Source organism: Psittacula echo (genome assembly GCF_963264785.1).
Source record: "Psittacula echo genome assembly, chromosome: 6".
NCBI lineage: Eukaryota > Metazoa > Chordata > Aves > Psittaciformes > Psittacidae > Psittacula > Psittacula echo.
The window spans coordinates 59266638-59287014 of NC_137743.1; the positions used below are offsets into that span (position 1 = coordinate 59266638).

At 37.7% G+C, this 20377-nt stretch overlaps 1 protein-coding gene across 9 annotated transcripts in view; it reads left to right on the top strand.

Annotated features, from left to right (window-relative positions):
• Positions 1-20377, top strand: part of KCNMA1 (potassium calcium-activated channel subfamily M alpha 1) — a 507083-nt gene that overhangs the window by 362014 nt on the left and 124692 nt on the right. For all 9 annotated transcript variants that reach the window (XM_080621173.1, XM_080621175.1, XM_080621176.1 and 6 more), the window contains 3 exons: positions 1625-1694; positions 3826-3981; positions 17994-18103. In XM_080621173.1, the coding sequence (XP_080477299.1) occupies positions 1625-1694; positions 3826-3981; positions 17994-18103 (336 nt within the window). The remainder of the gene's footprint in view (positions 1-1624; positions 1695-3825; positions 3982-17993; positions 18104-20377) is intronic.

Consider the following 20377-nt stretch of genomic DNA (forward strand, 5'->3'; position numbering starts at 1 on the left):
CGTTTCAAGGTGGTATCCTAGCTTCAGCCTCCTTTTTAACACTGAGAATCAAGTATTCTTATTCTGACTGACAAGGCATTTACACATTTGGAGCCACCAGATCCTATCCTGCTTTCCTCCTTATGTTCTTTGAAGGAAGGAAATTAAAGAGTCTGTCAATAGACAGCAGTTAGAGTTAAGGCATAAGTAAGCCATTCTATTTCTTGTGTTAAACCCTTAGCTCTCATTAGACCAGTTTCTCCTTTTTAGAATTAAAATGTCAATTAACTGTTAAAAAATCTCTAATATAGAATTGGCCAGTGTTAGAAACCAATTTTACTGGCCTGTTAGATGTTTGCATGCTGTGAATTGAAAGAAGGGGAGAAATAAGAAAAATAAAAATAAAATTGCTCCTGTGGAAAAAGTTCACAGCGCACAGAAGATGTGGCTGTCTGTGGAAGATATAGGGCTTAAATATGCCTAATTTAATTTTCCAAACATGATGTTAAATTGCAATGCAAGAAACTTTATTTTGACATTAATTGTATAAATACATTAAAAATACTCTAGTTGCAGATTAGTGCATTCTTAATAGATATAATATATTTAATGTCATAAAATGCAAAAGTGTGATTTTGAGAGTGGAATTCTCTTATGTTTTCTCACATTTAAATTAATTTAATTAAACAAAATTGAATGTTTAATTAACTAATTCAGTGAGAAATTAAAAATTAGACTTTTTTCTCTTCCAAAAGATAATATCAATTAAAAACATGCATACAACTTTTCTCATCTGTTTTATGCTCTAGCTTTTATATACTTTGAAGCACAAACCAGACGAGCAGTTTGCAAGACAATTCCTACAAAACACCGGTGTAAACAGTTATGGCATTCCATGTCTTATGAGACTGATGATTCCATAATAATTAAGATTATTTTTTGTTTTGATTGGTTTTATCTTCTTTGTATCTTTAGTTTCTGTATACAGAACTGATTTTGACCTGTTTCGGTCTTTAATTTTGCTTAATTTTTTAATTTAAAAAATGCATTTTCCTTTCTTCATAACACATTATCAATTCACTAGTTTCTCATTTTTCTTTACAGCCGCTTTTAATAGGTACACAGTTGAGTATATCTTAGTTTCATTAAATAATTAAGAATGCAAGCAGGCAAGCTGCAGATTATGAAAGTAGCCCCATATTCTATAAATTCAGTGTTCAGATATCAGTTTCAATATTGAGCTTTGGAGTAGCCCGTAAAAATTCATATAATTTGCATGTGGATTTATGACAAGCAAAATTATTATTTAAATTCTTTGAAGATGATGAATGTCTAGTAACTATAAAAAAATGAGTTGCTAAAACAAGTCTCGTATTCTGCAAATTCCATAAGAGCAAACATTCAACTAAATAAATCCTGAAGTTTGATGTTCTCTAGCATTAGCCAGTGGTTATTGACTGAATTTGTCTAGGAGTAGATATTTCATAAGTCTGACTTCAATCAGTATGCTTAACAGCCAGGTGAATAAGAGGATACAGTTTTAATTGTGGGACTTGAAAATACAGTAAAGTAGAGGTATTGGAATGCATTATCCAAATATCTCACTAACCAAAGTTATTTTAATTGTTTCTTCTTTTGTTTTTAGAGTAATTTCAATCAAGAATTATCATCCAAAAATAAGAATTATCACTCAGATGTTGCAGTATCACAATAAGGTAAGCTGATGACCAACCATCTCTCCCCAGAGCGTTTTGCTACATTGCATTCACTCATACGCAATTTTTCAAAGAATTCCCATCATAATAAGACTTGTTATGTAACCCACTTGCAAGTTAATTCAGTTTTATTTATAAATGTAAATGCCTTATAAAAATCCAGACATTAGTTAATTGTCTAGGCTCTAATTCTCAAAGCTACACTGTCCATAGTTGCTGTTGATTCCAGATGAATCTCATCTTCTACAAATTTTGCTCAGTTTATTACACTAGAGCTACCCAAGATGAATTGGTGGCATCTAGAGAAGTAATCTGAAGTAATTTTTTGTGGATACTTAAAAAATCACAATAAAACTCCATTAAGGTAATAATTGTTGACATTTTTTTTTTAGTTTCTTGCAACATGACAATGTAGACCTGAAATTGCCAAGTAGCAGGTACAAAATATTGGTTTTTCATATAAAACATAATTAAGTTGTGGAAGTTGTTGCTAAAAATATTATTGAGATCAGTGTCACGGAATGGACTCGGAGATCAATGTGATCAGACAAAAGCCATTTATTATAGAAAACTAACTCTTTATATACTATTGCTTAAAGTTGCTTACAATAACTTGGCACATTGTGGTTGGATACATATCTTTAAGGCCCTTAACAACTAACATATAATTAGTTAAGCACAGGTGTGAGAACCTGACCTTCAAAGCTTGCCCACAGTCCACAATTTAGCAACTCAGTAAATTCCAGCTCCTTCTTATGTTGCTGGAATTACTCCCAGCGCCTCACTCCCATCCTCCTTCACCTTTGGTTGTCCCTTGGTTCATGTCGAGCTCCACGTAGGCACTTGCTGATCTGAGTATGTGGCCGTTCTTTGCCAGAAAATCATCCACAGATTAGAATTGTAAATCCAGTTTGGAAAGGAATTTGGCAAAATTTTTGATGGCAAATATGTTGTCTTTAAACACAGTGAAGTCAATTCATGCAGTCCTGAGGTGAGAAAGTCCATAAACTGCTGGTTAACAAGGCTAGGAGGAATATCTCAGAGGACAGACTACTCATATGTGACCTGCTTCTTTTGTTATTTCTAAAAGCATCAACCTTTGCCCAGTGTTGGAGGAAAAGCTTGACTGGGTAGCCCTTCATTCAGTGAAAAACACAATGATCCTGCTTTGACTTAGAAGGTTTGAATGCTGACAGTTCCTTATATCTGTAAACTTTGGCTGGAACAAGAGAAATCAGTTTTGCTTGCTCTTTCCTCTTTCTGTACGTGAATAAAAAGAGCCTGTCTTTTTAGACAATAAAAGCAAGGTGTTTTCTGTCCTTTAAACAGGTTCAGAAGGGAAGATCTTTCAAACACTGCATTTTTTCATTTGTATTTCCAGTGAAATCATCTTCAAGAATAGCTGTTATCAAAGTGCTAAACTGTGATGTTCATTTATGAAGGGAAGCAAGTATGAAGGCCTCTGTGTTTCCTTATGTCTATAAAAATGGACAAGGTAGATGGAAAAGAGAATCTGATAGAGTTATGCCAATAACCGAACAATATTAATAGCTATCTAAATGACCAGTGTCAATACTGGAGGTGTATCTTGATCAGATGTTTTCTTTATTCTATCCTTGTAAACAGCAGTCTCAGGAAAAGGTCTGGATTTTCATAAAGTCAAGTGCTGTCCTTCAGGGTGGCAGGAATGCAATAGAAAAGACAGAGGATGATGTGTACCTTATTAAATGGCAATGTCCTATAAAGGTTTTACAGCTTCACATGAGTTGTAATTTAAGGTATATTAGATTCCTGTGTTCTATGTATATGCCTTATCAGTCAGAGTAGCTCCAAGTACTGTTAAAGGAACATACAAAAGGAAAGAAAACTTCATAGCATTCTGTGGTTCGTTCAGGTGTGAGGATGGGCCTGGCAGAGTGTCACAGCCAGAATATGGCTTGAAAAAAATAACATTTTGTCTGTAGTAGGTAAGATTGGAACTTGCTTTTGCATAGAATTCTGTCTGCTTAGAAAAAGTCAAGACAGTAACAAAGAAAACAATTCACTTCATATGTCCTTCAATACTGTGCTGTATTTGAGGAAATATTTCTGGTTCTTCACCTATGGGGTATTTTGTTTGCTTGTTTTTCAGGCCCATCTGCTAAATATCCCAAGCTGGAACTGGAAAGAAGGGGATGATGCAATCTGTCTTGCTGAGCTTAAGCTTGGTTTCATAGCCCAGAGCTGCCTGGCACCAGGCCTTTCAACAATGCTAGCCAACCTCTTCTCTATGAGATCATTCATAAAGGTAATGTCTTGTCTCATTAGAATGTATTCATCTGCAATTCAGTTTGTCAGAGAGTCGAGTAAAGAATGTGAATCAAATATGGAACAGATAGGAACACATTAACAGAATTTGTAAGACAAAAAAAAATCCAGTGCATGCTTCCATACAAAAGTTCTTTCCTGCACATTGGGCACTGTGCCAGGTTCTGTCAAGTTAATGTTTTCATTTTTATTCAGCAAGTGTTTGGCGTTTATATGACTTTTCAAAGCATCATCCGTTTCTAGGTAGATATATCTGGTGTTTTGTGTTTTGCTTCGTTTTAAACAAACCATATGTTTATCTGTGAGAAAAGCCCTGCTGCTAAAACAAAAACATGATTTATATATGTCACATGTAGCAACAAAGTACCCAGAAAAATGGACTGATCATTTTGGTCTTTTATAGCAAGTAGCTAGTGGGCTTCTGACTGTGAGAGTAAATAAGAAACATGTGTTGGAACTGAAGCCTGAACTTCCTACATCATTCCTGTATTTGTTTCTTTTTTTTTGTGTATTTGTTTGGACTTACATGGCAAAATTTTAACCCAGTTAAATCTACACCTGTATGGCAGCTGTACTAGTTCAATGGACCAAGGCTTTGATTGCAGCAATCAGTACTTCCTTCTTCCTCAGGCCTTTCTGGGACACTGATTCCAAACATTAAGATGGTCAGTTTCTAATCCCATGAGTGTTGTTAGTGAGATGGGAAACACTGGAGTACAAGGTAGGCCATGGTCCACTCTAAGTCCATTGTGCAAGGAAAAATGGACTTTTCTTGCATTAGGAAAAAAAAAAAAAAAAAGCCTAATGTCATCAGATGAGAAAGCCAAGACTGTTCTCATAGAAGTGCATGTCACTGCAGGACACTGAGTATTTACTTCTTAGGAAGTCCTGGAATTCTTATTAAGGTATCCTTCCGAGACCGCAGACTCCTGTGTGTCAAAAATATTTCAGACTATTATAGTAAAAAAAAAAAAGTCAGTTTTTAATATGGAAACAAGCCTGGGCTCTGCAACCCAACACCCAAACCTACAAAAAAAAAAAAACCCAAAAGGCAGCCGTTTTGCTCTTTAAAGTCAAACTTGGGAGCTGTCAATGACTCATCATCACACAATCACTTTGACATTAATCCTTTCTTCTTATACCCCAAAAGAAGACTATATCTCTTACAAACTTCATTCTTCCTCTTCATTTTGGTCTCCCTCATTCTTGCTTAGTATAGTAACCCAAGACTTTCAGGAGTCTCAAACATTTCTAACAGTCACACTAATGTATCTGAATTACTGAAGCAACCTATTCTGTGAACTTGCTGTTGACATCAGAAGTAAGCATGAAACTTTTGTTCAATTTCCATCTTTCCAAAATCAGAAGAGATCAGTTTTCTCTCAAGAACATCCAAATATATGGATATCTTCATAAGGCCCAGTCATAAATCAAGTTCTTTAAACTTGCAGTGAGAAAATGAAGAGATTCAAAAAGTGTTAAAATGTATAAATGTCTGGCTATAGAGGCACTGTAGTAGAGCTGCACACATTTATGGCAGATTTGTAGGTAAAATGTTTACACAGATCAAAAACTGCAAGTGTAAAGGTAGCATCTTTCTAGAAAATCTATCTAACCACTTATATCATTATCTTACCTACCTTCTCTCCTGTATTTTCTTATTGTATAATATATTCTTATAATAATTTTAGGACAGTGACAGATTGTACTATCTCAGCAATGAACAGTTTTAAGATGAAAGCTCAGCTTTGCAAGGCAGTACTCAGATTACATCTGAGTCTTTCTATATGCACAGAGTAAGCATAAAAATAGCAATGAATTTGATTTGGAGGAAGTTATCAATATCAGTTTTGCTCTTGTATCTGTGATTATATATAGTTATAAACAGAACAGTGTGCAGATATACCTTGACTTGTGTTACTTCAGATGTCATCTTCAGATGGTAGTGGGAGATGAAATACCATAAAATAGTGCATTGAAAGACTCCAAGACTCTATTACTACAGGTTAAAAAGATGTCTTTCACTTAATTAAGAATGAATTGTTCAGGCAAATAAAAGGTGTATCATAATTTCCAAAGATCTCTGTGTATATTAAAACTTACAGCAAAATAAATGTATGAGAACTGAGGTATATTTATTTGTGAGACTCCAACTCAATTGGCAACAACAAAAGGCTTGTTTCATTATTTAGCTGAAAGGATATTCTTCCTCCAAGCTGTCTCACTCTAAAATGTATTTGAAAGAGAAAAGTATTACTGAGCATTTGGTATGTATCAGCAGCGTGTTGCAGAAGGGCAACTATGTTGATTGGAATTGTTAAAGAGGGTGCTATTGAAAAGAAAGTTATCCATTCCCTGAAAGATCTTCCATCCCTTATCATTTATAGTACTGAATTTAAGTGGTGTCAGACCTTTATAAGCACCTTGAGCAAACATTATTAGTGGAGTCTCCCATAAGTTAGGGGATTGCCAGAAAAAATGTACTGAAACTTCTTTATTTTTTAAAGAAAGCTTGAAATGTGTGTTTGTTGCTCCTCCTTCATAGTGTGATTAGAAAGTGATTTAACATGCCATAAATGTTTGGTCAGTCAAACACAAATGAACATGATTGATGGTGACATTGCACACATTTAACTCATTATGTGTTACTTTACGGCAAAAATGATTTGTGTAAACAGTCTGCCTGATATTAGGGCTAAAACAAACTAAGAAACCTCAAAATATTATATTTATTCCTAATATTTTCCTTTTGGTTTTAGTGATGTAGTCTCATATGGAATCTTTTATGTTCTCTTTGGCACCGAACTGAACAAAAAGGAAATCGGCTCCAAAAGATTGAGGTTCTGTAAATACTTAAAGGAAGAAAGGTAGATTGCACAACAAACAATATGTTAAGAAAAAAAAAGCTTTACACTTGTAAACTGTATTTCAATAGTCCAGTCTTTTTATAACACAGTTATTGTATTAATAAAAGAATTGGAACTCATTTGCATAATCTTAGAAAAAGACGGAAATACAATTCTGTGCTGCAATTTCTGTATTGTTTGGATTAGCAGATGTATACCAGAAGTCTACCCATATGAAAAACATTGCAAAAAGTAAGTAAATGGAATAAAAGGCAGAGGTGGCCAAATTGTCCCTGTATACAAACATGCAAGCCAATATGAGTTAGTATTGTTGTGTAAATTAATAAAATGTGGAATGTGATCCTCAAGCGTAACACAAGTCCACAGGCCAACTAGTTTTGTCCTTGCTCTGTTGGTAAGACAGTACACCTCATTCTAGATCTGAAAAATAATCTAGAGCAGTCTCAATTCTCCTCTAAGCTAATTTGAGAGCTGGAATGTTCTGTGGGCTTTTTTGGCAACTGTTGCTCACACCCATACATATGCAATGCCCGCTTCTCCCACTACATTGCTTTCCAGTCCAGGCTGAAAGAGAGACATAATAAAGCCATACATCAGTCAGGTGCTTACCTACTTATAAAACATGCTCTTTTCACACCAATTTTAAAAAACATTCTTGCAGAGAGAACTGTGGGAATAGTTTGCCGAGCAAAAAATTTTATATAATGCTTTGATTTAAGCAGGCAATGGAACTGAGTGAAGAGGTAGTTGATAATTTGTAATACTTAAGAAAATTTAATTCAGAATGTAAATCTTAGAAGCTTCACTCTGCTGGGAATGTATGAACTGCTTTCAGCCAATTACTTATCTGTCAGATTTTGATATCCATATCTAAATGCATAATAAAACCAGACATTCACACAAGAAATTTTGCTGGACTGACAGGACATTATAGGTGAATAGGAGGAAATGTTTAAAATATATTGCTTTCAATGTACAACTTCTCTTCAAACACCAGTAAAGAATGTTCTGTCTGTACTTTTTATTCACATCTGTGTTTGCAGAAATATACTCACAATGCTGTAGAGAATTGTAAGATTAAACGTCAGGAACCCCTGGAAGCATTCTTAGCCTAGGGGGAGGCAGGAGTCTCTGCATTAGATGGAAGTTGATGCAAAGAGATTGGCAAGGGCTCAAGAAAATTTCTCAAGTGAAGATGTTATTTTCTAGGCATTTTTTTAAAATGTTTCTCTACAAGGCCTTATGGGCATCTTTAAAGAGTAAGTTTTATATGTATTTTAGAAAGGAACTATGGAACAACTTTCATGTTGTTTACACAACACTTTATTTTTTTTGGTACAAACCTTATAATTTTGGAAAGACTGTTCAGAATTTCCAAATTGCATGCACTTAGACAAAATACTGCATAATGGAATGCACATGGTGAGCAAAAGAAAAAATGTAGGACATTAGAATAAAGCAGGATCACTTTAACAACAGAACTGAAATATTCAAGTACTATTCTAGAGAGATAATCAATAGGGCTAACTCATTAATTTGGTTGGTGGTTTTTTTTGGGGGGGGTTATTATTCAGTTAGGGTTGTTTATGAAAGTAAATATATGCCTAAAAAATCAAATGGATGATCTTCCAAGCATCTGAAATTATTCTCAAAGCATTTCTACTGTTCTTTTTTCTTTGCTTTGTGGTGATGAACTGAGCTTATTCAGTGCTAGGCAGCAGAATTTATATCTGCTTTCATTGTGCTTTAAAAGAATTTTCATTCTGCCACTTCCTCAATATTTATAAAGACATCCCACCATCCTGTCCCTGTTTTACCTTGCAAAATGTAGTAAAAGCTCCTAGGTCACACTGCAACTCTAGCATTAGTTCTCTGTCTTGATAGTGAGACTTAGATCTTGACAGAAAAGATTATATAGCGCTATCAGGTTCAGATATACTCAATCTCTTTCGTGTTACTCCTGATTATACTGCCAGGGGATAGGGGTGGGTATATTAAGGGTTTAGGTATTTTCTGGCAATACTAATGGTTGTGCATGCAAGTTGTACATCATTTTTTCATCTCTCTCCCACCATGTCTCACTAGGAAATTATTACATTTTGTAAATATATCTCCTGATAATAACATTCTATCTATATACAGATAGAGGAGAGGAGCATTGCGACTTAAAAAAAAAATTACATACAGATGAAAATTAGATTTCTTCTCTAGGGATACACTATGTCATTTTCCATCTATTCTTCACATAGGCTATTGAATCACTGGGTAATTTGTTTTATGACTATCCAGGAGACACAATTGCAGTGTAACGTAGAATCTTAGAATGGTTTGGGTTGGAAGGGACTATAAAGATCATCTAGTTCTGTCTCCTGTGCCATGGGCAGGGACACCTACTAGATCAGGTTGCTCAAAGCCCTATGCAGCCTGGTCTTGAATATTTCCAGGGATGGGTCATCCACAGCTTCTACTAGAAACCTGTTCCAGTGTTCCAGCATCCTCACACTTAAGAACTTCTTCCTAAAATCTAATGTAAATCTACCTTTTCTAATTTAAAGCCATTACAGCTTGCCCTACCCCTACATGTGCTTGTAAAAAAGTCCCTCTCCTGATTTCTTGTAGTCCCCCTTTAGGTACTGGAAGGCTGCTAGAATGTCTGGAGCTTCCTCCAGGCTGAACAGCCTCAGCACTCAGCCTGTTTGACCATCTTCATGGCTCTCAATCCATTCTCCTCCCAGACTGTATTTGTGCCTGGGATTGCCCTGATCTGGGTGCAGTATCTTGTACTTGGCCTTGTTGAACTTCATGAGGTTTGCATAGGCCCCCCTCAAACCTGTCGAGGTCCCTCTGGATGGCATCCCTTCCCTTCATCATGTCAACCATACCACACAGCTTGGTGCCATTGCAAACTTGATGAGAGTGCGCTCAGTCCACTGTCCATGTTGCCAACAAAGATGATAAACAGTGCCGTCCCAATACCGGATCCTGAGGAACACTGCTTGTCACTGGTCTCCACTTGGACATCGAGCTGTTGACTACAGCTGTTTGAGTGTGACCATCCAGGCAATTCCGTATACACCAAGTGGTCCATCCATCAAACCCATGTCTCTCCAGTTTAGAGACAAGGTTGTTGTGCAGGACAGTGTCAAATACTTTGCACAAGTCCAGGTAGATGATGTGAGTTGCTCTTCAGTTATTCACAAATGCTGTAACCCCATGTAGAAGGCCTCCAAATTTGTCAGGCACAATTTTCCCTTTGTGAAGCCATGTTGGCTGTCACTAATCACCTCCTTATTTTCCATGTGCCCTAACATAATTTCCAGGAGTATCTGCTCCATGATCTTCCTGGGCATTGAGGTGAGACTCACTGCCCTATAGTTCCCCAGGTTTTCCTTTCTTCCCTTTTTAAAAAATGAGCTTTATGTTTCCCCTTTTTAAATTAGTAGGGACTTCACTGAGCTGCCACAACTTCTCAAATATGTTGGATATTGCCTTGGCAACTTCATCCACCAGTTCCCTCAGGACCTGCGAATGCATCTTATCAGATTCCATGGACCTGTGTATCTTCAGGTTTCTTAGGTGGTCCCGGACCTGATCTTTTACTGCAGTGGGTGGTTCTTTATCCTCAGTCGCTGCCTTTGTCTTCTGTGACTTGGACAGTGTGGCTGGAGCACTTGATGGTGGAGACCAAGTAAAAAAAATTGGGTACCTCAGTTTTCTCCTTGTCCGGGGTAGTCAGATCTCCTTTTTCCTGACATAGAAGGCCTACATTTTCCCTTGTTTTTCTTTTATCACAGCATAGTCAGGAAAAGATAATAATGGGCTTACAGTACTGAAGAGGAACTTGGAAGATATAGATTCAAGTCACAGTGGTGGTATGGCACATTCTGTGTGAGGTCCAGCAGTTACCTAAACTCTCTTACCTTTCTTCCTAGTTGTGATTTGTATAACTTAAATTTTTATTCCCCTTTGTTTTATAAACATAAAATTGAAACTGCTGTGGTTTTTCTTCATTATTCAACTTAAATCAAGGTTATTTTCATCTTTGTAAGCACAGTAATATTTTCAGGTAGACTAAAAGCAAGGTATAGATGTCACTAACCAGATAAATAATGTTCAAAGTTCTAGTGAATGACATTTGTGATAAACTTGATTAGTAGCATCTTGAACCAAACTCACCCAAATTTAGCTCTTTTTTTGCTTCTATAAGGTTTATAACATTTAACTCTTCCCCATTGTTTTCAGGCAACTGACATGTGAAACATCCATTTTGTAAATGTATGTGGGACAGATTATTTAATCTCTACATTAACAGTTAGTTAAAAAGTTTTGGCAAGTTGCTCTTAATGTATAGATAAATATCAGTAAATCCAGAGACGGACTGGACAACAATCACTCCAAGTAAAGGTTAACTATTTTAAAGGAAAATAATCAGATCTGTTTAGGGGTTCATTTTTTCAGGTTAACTGCAGCAGCAGAATTTATAATATCATCAAAAAGGCTTAAAGTAGTCAAGAACACAGTAAGTCCTAAAGTATTTTTTCTCACTTTAAGGATTTTGAAATTAGTACTTTGCTGACATGGATGATGGGAGAAACTGGATATGTTTTCTGTGAAACTTTACTCTGTTAAAACTCAGGGAAACTGCAAGACTCAAGGAAAGAATATAGTAACATTTTATGGCATCCCATATATCAGCAATTCTTTAAATTCATTAATAAGCATTTCATGGTATCCTAATAGATCTTAAACATTGTGGAAGCAGGGACAGGTGGCCTGGGAAGAATACAGGGATGCTGTCTGGGAAGCTAGGGACCAGGTGAGGAAGGCTAAGGCCCAGTTAGAATTGAACTTGGCTAGGGATGTTAAGGATAATAGGAAGGGATTCTATAGGTACATAGTGAGTAAAAGACAGACTAGGGACAACGTAGGCCCCCTTCGGAAGATATCAGGAGAACTGGCTACCCAGGATTTGGAGAAGGCTGAGGTTCTTAATGACTTCTTTGCCTCGGTCTTCACTGGCAAAATCTCTGACCGCACCACCCAAGTCTTGGAAGGCGGACGCAGGGACTGTGAGAATGAAGACCCTAGGCCCACTGTAGGAGAGGATCTGGTTCGAGACCATCTTAAAAACCTGAATGTACACAAGTCCATGGGACCTGACGAAATCCATCCACGGGTCCTGAAGGAGCTGGCGAATGATGTTGCTAAGCCACTGTCCATCATATTTGAAAAATCATGGCAGTCAGGTGAAGTTCCCGACGACTGGAAGAAGGGAAATATAACCCCCATTTTCAAGAAGGGGAAAATGGATGACACAGGGAATGACAGACCAGTCAGTCTCACCTCTGTGCGTGGCGAACTGTTGGGGCAGATTCTCCTGGAAGGCATGCTAAGGCACATGAAAAACAAGGAGGTGGTTGGTGACAGCCAGCATGGCTTCGCTATGGGGAAATCCTGCCTGACCAATTTGGTGGCCTTCTATGATGGGGCTACAAAACTGATGGACAGGGGCAGAGCAGTTGACGTCATCTACCTGGACTTGTGCAAAGCGTTTGACACTGTCCCACATGACGTCCTTGTCTCTAAATTGGAGAGACATCAGTTTGATGGGTGGACCACTCGGTGGATAAAGAACTGGCTGGATGGCCGCACGCAAAGAGTTGTGGTCAATGGCTCGATGTCCGGCTGGAGACCGGTAACGAGTGGCGTCCCTCAGGGATCAGTGTTGGGACCGGCCTTGTTCAACATCTTTGTCGGTGACATGGACAGTGGGATTGAGTGCGCCCTCAGCAAGTTTGCCGATGACACCAAGCTGTGTGGTTCGGTTGATACGCCGGAGGGAAGGGATGCCATCCAGAGGGACCTTGACACACTTGTGAGGTGGGCTGATGCCAACCTGATGAAGTTTAACCATGCCAAGTGCAAGGTCCTACACCTGGGTCGGAGCAATCCCAGGCACAGCTACAGGTTGGGCAGAGAAGAGATTCAGAGCAGCCCTGCAGAGAAAGACTTGAGGGTGTTGGTCGATGAGAAAATGAACATGAGCCGGCTTCAGTGTGCACTCGCAGCCCAGAAAGCCAACTGTATCCTGGGCTGCATCAAGAGGAGCGTGACCAGCAGGTCGAAGGAGGTGATCCTGCCCCTCTACTCTGCTCTCGTGAGACCTCACTTGGAGTATTGTGTGCAGTTCTGGTGTCCTCAACATAAAAAGGACATGGAACTGTTGGAACAAGTCCAGAGGAGGGCCACGAGGATGATCAGGGGACTGGAGCACCTCTGGTATGAAGACAGTCTGAGAAAGTTGGGGCTGTTCAGCCTGGAGAAGAGAAGGCTGCGTGGAGACCTCATAGCAGCCTTCCAGTATCTGAAGGGGGCCTACAAGGATGCTGGGGAGGGGCTATTCATCAGGGACTGTAGTGACAGGACAAGGGGTAACGGGTTCAAACTTAAACAGGGGAGGTTTAGACTGGATATAAGGAAGAAATTCTTTACTGAGAGGGTGGTGAGGCACTGGAATGGGTTGCCCAGGGAGGTTGTGAATGCTCCATCCTTGGCAGTGTTCAAGGCCAGGTTGGATGAGGCCTTGGGTGGCATGGTTTAGTGTGGGGTGTCCCTGCCCATGGCAGGGGGATTGGAACTAGATGATCTCAAGGTCCTTTCCAACCCTAACTATTCTATGATTCTATGATTTCAAACACTTAATTAGGGTTAATTTAACATTAACCATTATCTGTGAAGCTTGATCACTGCTTACTGAATGAATGGTTTTTTTCCAGTTCTTTCTTGGTCCTTGACTAAGGGGGGGTTCTTAACTACAGGTCTGATCTGCAGTTTCTTCCTCCAAATAAACCTCATCTGCCTAAAGAAAAGAAAACAACAGAAGAAAGTAGACAGGAGAAAGACATAATGTATTTGTATATTTCAGGAGGTGTCAATCTAAGAAAAATCCACAAAATAGACCATCAGTTACAGCCATGTCCTTGCTATCATTACTCTTATATGTTACCAAGCCTGCACTTTATCTGTTTTCTGTATATAGAGTTGCTGATCAGTGACATTTGCAAGGTTCACATAAATAAGAGGCTTATATAAAATGTGATATGACTTCTCTGTGTGTGGTGGAGAATAACACAATGCAAATCCCTTTTAGCATCCCACATGATCTCTGAATGGTGAAACAATTTCTATGGAAGAAATTTCTCTTGGTTGTTTGCAGCCCACTTGTCAGGGAGTGTATGATTTAGAACATCTCCATATTGCAGTTTATTCTTGCAGTTGTTTACTTCTTCAGAAGTAAAGTAACTGCTTACTTGGCAGCCTATCAACAGGAGAAGGAAATGTAAAAGAAATAAATTCATTATAATTTATATTTCACCGTTTTCTTAAAAAGTTTCCAATTCTTGAGCTCTTTAGAACATTCTTTTGAAAGGGTGCCTTTTGACTAGTTTAATGTGGGGAAAAGATTGCTGAATCCCCAATTAATACTCAGGCTGTAGTATAACAATGCAGACTTACATAAAAACTATGCAAGTCCTGTCAAAGTAGCTGTGGAATTCAAATTTTTGAATACTGGATTCCTTTTTCCCCAGAGAGATTTGTGTCACACCAAATACCAAAGAAAGTTATGATATAACATAACATATAAAAAGAAATATTAATATTTAATAATGTGATATAGCAATATAATTAATTTTATTTTAATATAACATTATCACATGTTAATGATATAATCTTATTTTTTTTTCTAACTGAACTCATTATTTCAAAATACATTGTTGTTTCTTTCTGCTTTGTGCTGCCCAGGCAATGATCTAAACATGTCAGAATTGGTAGAGGTGGTTTGAGTGATTTAAACAAGCTGCGGATCAGGCTCTTACAGGGAAGAGGTAGTTTTGAGTTTTTAAAGAATTCAAAAAGCTCAGCATTATTATGACCATGATGTTTCAATACAAGCCATGTATGGATGTGAAAATGCTTCTTTCAATTAGGCAAGCAGAGGAGCTGTAGCTTTTATATATGCTGATAGGACAATGTGCTTCTGCCACCTTAAAGGGTAAGCTCTAATTCCCTTTTTGAAGCCTTTTATTGTGGCTGTTGCTTTATTTCTTGGTAATAGAGAATATAATTCTGGTTTTGCTCAGAGGGCTTGGTATGTACTGTGACCCTCACTTTTTTGGTACTGGCTATCCATAAAATGCTACTTAGACATGGAATTGGTCTTGCTGTCTATTAAAGCTTTTAAAGGTGAATTTTCTTCTAACATGATTTAGACTTTTTTTTTTTTTTTTTTTTCCGCTTATCCTGATTAGCAGGAAGACAAGGGGTCTGTACAATTTGAGCATAGAATAAATTACAGGGTTGAAGCAGGCAAAGAAGATAACCACATTATGAGCGTGAAAGAGGAGGTGGAAACACTGCTGATGGGGAAGTAAGAAAAAGAGCTCTATCAGTGAAGGCACTGTCAGTTGGTGGCTCTACATCCTCTGGTACATGTCAGTAAGGCAGGCCAATATTTCCGTTTGGATAAAAGAGTTAAGAAGAAAATAGCAAGATAGACAGGACATTAGCCTAGAGAAACAGTTCTGTTGGTATTGTGGGTGATGTTAGGTGACGATATGGTAGAGAAGAGAAATAAAGAGGCAGAGTCAAGGGCAGAGACTTATGGAACTGCAGGCAGGGGAAGTGGGAATGAAGGCAGCTCTCCAAGAGGAAAAGGATTAGAAGAGGAACATCACTGCATTTCTATAGAATCCTTATTTTATGACATTTTCTGGGCTTCATGATATGGAGCTGGAGTAGGAATATGGAATACAGAACTATGACTTAAAATTTTTAGGAAATATAAAATGTTTAATAAAAATGTATAAGAAGGAACAAGAAAAATATATTCTAGACCCTTGGGGAATTAATTGGACTCTATAACTGTTACAGCTTTTGTTTTTAAAATGTCATTTACTTTTACAGCTTGTACTCTTATAACGTTATTTCATAAAGCATGTAAGATTTTAAAAACTCCTAAAGATGTAATTTAAAATAAAAAATATCAATTATTTAGCTTGACAGTTTAGTTAAACACTTAACATTTTCATCTGATTATACCTTGTTTGGAAGCATAATTTAGAGTAGAATAAGTACAAATACTGAAACAACAATATAAACAAAACAGTTAAAGGAAAAATGGAATTAATATCTGTAAGAAAGTCTCAAGTGATATCTATGTAGACTTGGGTTTTTTTTTAAATATAGGGGCAGAAGCCAGTTAGTTGCTGGATACATTATAAATGCATAGAGTATATTGTTGGTCACAGACCTGAACTGTCTGATGATTAGCATATGTGCTTTGTTTTCCCCATCTTAAATTTTTATACGTTTTTGAATTTACATGGTGAGATTTCCTTGTTATGCAAGAGCCTGTTGCTTTAATACTGTTTTAAACTACAGCTGGTTTAATACTGTTTTAAACCAGCTGTAGTTTGACACAACAGGCAAATATAAATTGTTGCTTTTCTCAATTTTTTGCTGAATAGCTGAAAAATTATTCTGGACACTTTTAGCCAGGGCACTTACATCCCATGTATTCATTTATTTTCTTGAATACTGACAGAGACGTACAGTTACACTGCCATTTGAAATATACATTCACAACAAACCCCACACCCCTCCTAACATACCATAATGCTTTTAAGAGAAAGAATATACAGGCCTAAGTTTTGTTACTGTAAGGCATTTCATACCATTAAAATCACTGACTGAATATTATCAAAGGTATTTGACACAGTGGATTGTCCTGGGTTCAGCTGTAGCAGTTATTTTTTTCATTCCTAGTAGCTGGTGCAGTGCTCTGTTTTCAGTTTTAGTCTGAGAACAGTGCTGATAACACACCAATGTTTTTAGTTGTTGCTAAGTAATGCTTACTCTGATAAAGGACTTTTCAGTCTCATGCTCTGCCACTGAGGAGGGGCACGGGAAGCCGGGAAGAAGCACGCTTATGACTTTAAAGTTGGGGATTTCTTTAATTTTAAAATAAATTTTAAAGTAATAAGTTGTTTATCTTACTGGACTGAATTGTTTGATAAGAATTTCTAAAATGCTGAGTTTTCTGTGTAATGGAAAAAAAATAAAGTGGCTTATACTTAACTGGTTGCCGTTACACTGGCTCTAGGACTTTAGACAAGAAAGATCAGCAGTGTAGATTAAAGCACTTGAACCTCACCTACAGTAATTCATGAGGATGGATGTTCCTGAAGCATCCTTTTTGCCACTTCACTGGGCCTAGCTACAGCTGTTTACTCCAGGATTAGTATCATCGTCTCTTTACACAATGTAAGCTGAGCTTTGGGAAAAGCTGGAGATATCAGAAAAATAAAGTTGTGAAATGTTTAAGATATATATATTTATCTAAGTACTTCTGAAATCAGTTGGTATTTGGTACTTCAGCCCTTCAGTTAGCTTGCAAAACTCTACCAATAGTTTTTAAAAATATACTTTTTTCATTCTATCTAAACTCAATGCTGTCTCATTTTCTGCTCTGTATGATGAAGACCATAATGGGTCTACCTAAACAGTGAAACTAATAGTTTATTGTTTTGTTGGTTTTGGTTTTGTTTGTTTGGTTTTTGTGTTGGTTTTTTTTTCTTCAAAGAATAAAATGTAGCTATTAGAAATGGTTAAATTACAAGATAAATGTTTTTATTATCTGTCTTAAAGCACTAATGACCATTGAAGAAATTCAATATTTTTTCTCATATTTCCTTGATAGTTATGGCTGCAGAGAAGGAAAAAAATACAGTTTTATATGTAAATAACTTCAAAATGCAACAACTGCACCAGAGAATTTTCAGAAAGAGAAGATTGAGAAACTTTTTTCCTCAAGCTGTCTACCTTATTTCAGCTCATGCTGAATATGCTTGACAAGAATGGAGTGTATTATTTTTAAATAGGATACTTAGTTTATTGACTACATAGACTGTTTTCTTCCTGGCTTATAAAAAACCAATTTGCCATAACAGTCTACTGACTTAATTATTAAAATCTGATGATTCATGTTTAAGCAGTTGTTTGTAAATTTTAAAGAAGGCTTTTGGTTTTACTCAGAAGTCTGCATGTGTGTTTTTTTTTGTTTTAGATTGAGGAGGATACATGGCAGAAATATTACCTGGAAGGAGTTGCAAATGAAATGTATACAGAATATCTGTCTAGTGCCTTTGTGGGTTTGTCCTTCCCTGCAGTGTGTGAGTAAGTACAAATGCGTATTAATATACATAAGTATTTGCCTTCTCTCAAGTGAAATCTAAGGTTTCTGCAGGATACCTTTTCACTTTGCTACAGTCCTAATGTTGCTACATCAGATGGCATCCAATAAAATAAACATTAAAGCAATCACTGCTTGGAAGTATTCCAAACATTGTAATGCCTGTTTTCAGAAGAGATTTAAAGTTAAGTGATTCCAAATAAAAACATAAATGTTTTCAGTGAAAAAATTGAACAAATTCATCAGCAATCCATTTAAATTGAGTTATTTACTCTAAAGTTCTGTCCTATCATTTCTTCTAATGATTCCCATTTTTGAATAGTGGTTGTCAGTGTCACCATCCTGGCTTTTGTCGCATTCTAAGGAAACCATTAATTGAAACATATGTAGTAGAGTCATATAAGTAGTCTGGCATCTGTGGGACTGCTTGCAAACCACTTCTAACAAGTGAAATATGTCAGAAAGAATAAATCTGTTCTGTAATGAGAAAAGAGTTTTTGAAGGATATAGTATATAAGTGTATGTAAGCATGGCATAAGCCGTGCTGCAACTTTATTTGTAGAGACTGAAAATCCTTATATTTGACCTAGAAAGATTCTGTGAATAAGAGATGTGTATGCACAAGATTTCTATGATAATTTCTATGGGGCTACAAACATGGTCCAAGATAGTTTAGCACAGTCATATTTCACAGAATCATAGAATCAGCTAGGTTTGAAAACACTTTTCAGATCAAGTCCAACCATTACCCCAGGACTACCAACTCCACCACTAAACTATGTCACTGAAGGCCTCATCTTCATGGTTTTTGAACACTTCCAGAGATAGTGATTCCACCACTTCCCTAGGCAGCTTGTTCCAATTCCTGATCACCCTCCTGGTGAAGAAATTTTTCCTGATATCCAGTTGAAATCTCCCCTGGTGCAGCTTGAGGCTATTGCCTCTTGTCCTATCGCTTGTTACTTGGGAATAGAGACTAGCCACATCCTCCCTCCATCCTCTTTTCAGGTAGTTTTAGAGAGCAATAAGGTCAGACCTGAGCCTTCTCTTCTCCAGGCTAAACAACCCCAGTTCCTTCAGCCATTCCCTGTAAGACCTGTGCTCTGGATCCTTCACCAGCTTCGATTGCCTTCTCTGGACCTGCTCCAGTATCTCAATATCTCTCTTATAGTCAGGGTGCCAGAACTGAACATGGTATTTGAGTTGCAGCCTCACCAGTGCTGAGTACAGGGGGATTATTACTTCTTGTGATCCTGCTGGCCACACTATTTCACATACAGGCAAGGATGCCATTGGCCTACTTGGCTGTCTGGGTGCAAGCTGGCTCATGTTCAGCAGCCAGCAGTCAGCACCTCCAGGTCCTTTTCAGCCAAGCAGCTTTCCAGCCACTCTTCCCCAGGCCTGGAGCGTTGCATGGGGTTGCTGTGGCCCAAGTGCAGGACCTGACACTTGGCCTTGTTGAACCTCATACCACTGGACACAGCCCATTGATCCAGCCTGCCCAGATCCCTCTACAGAGCCTTCCTGTCCTTCAGCAGATCAACACTCCCAGCCAACTTGGTGGTGTCTGCAAATTTACTGAGAGTGCACTTGACCCCTTATCCAGATTGTCGGTAAATGTATTAAGACTGGCCCCTGAGGAACACCGCTAGTGACCAGTTCCCAACTAGATGTGACATTGTTTACCACCAGTCTTTGGGCTTGGCCATCCAGCCCAGTTTTTTACCCACTGAAGAATGCACCCATCCACGCCATGAGCAGCCAGTTTCTCCAGGAGAATGATGTGGGGGACAGTATCAAATGCTTTTCTAAGATCTAAATAGGCAATGTCTACAGGCTTTACAACTGTATCAAACGGTCACAAGAAGGATTGTGAACAGCTTTTGCTTAGGGACTGTTCAAATGCTTAAAAAGAAACAGACCCCACTCTGAAGTGTTTGGCATTTAACTAGGTAATAGAAACACTTACGCAGACTTCTTTCTTAGAGGAGGAAATAGAGGAAGAAGTAAGATATCTCTTATGTAAAGGAGAATGATTTTGCTTTAACTCCTTGCACTTCTCTCACCTTTTCTGATATGTACAGTAGTAGAAACATATGAGGCATAAGAATGAGGGAGAGACAACTGTTAGATAAATATTACCCATTTAAAAATCTTTTTCTGGGATGTAGCTATGACAGAGCCCAGTCTTAATTTGCTAGTAAAACAAGCATGCTCACAGTCCATCCCTCCACTATGTTAACCAGACTGTGAGTAGG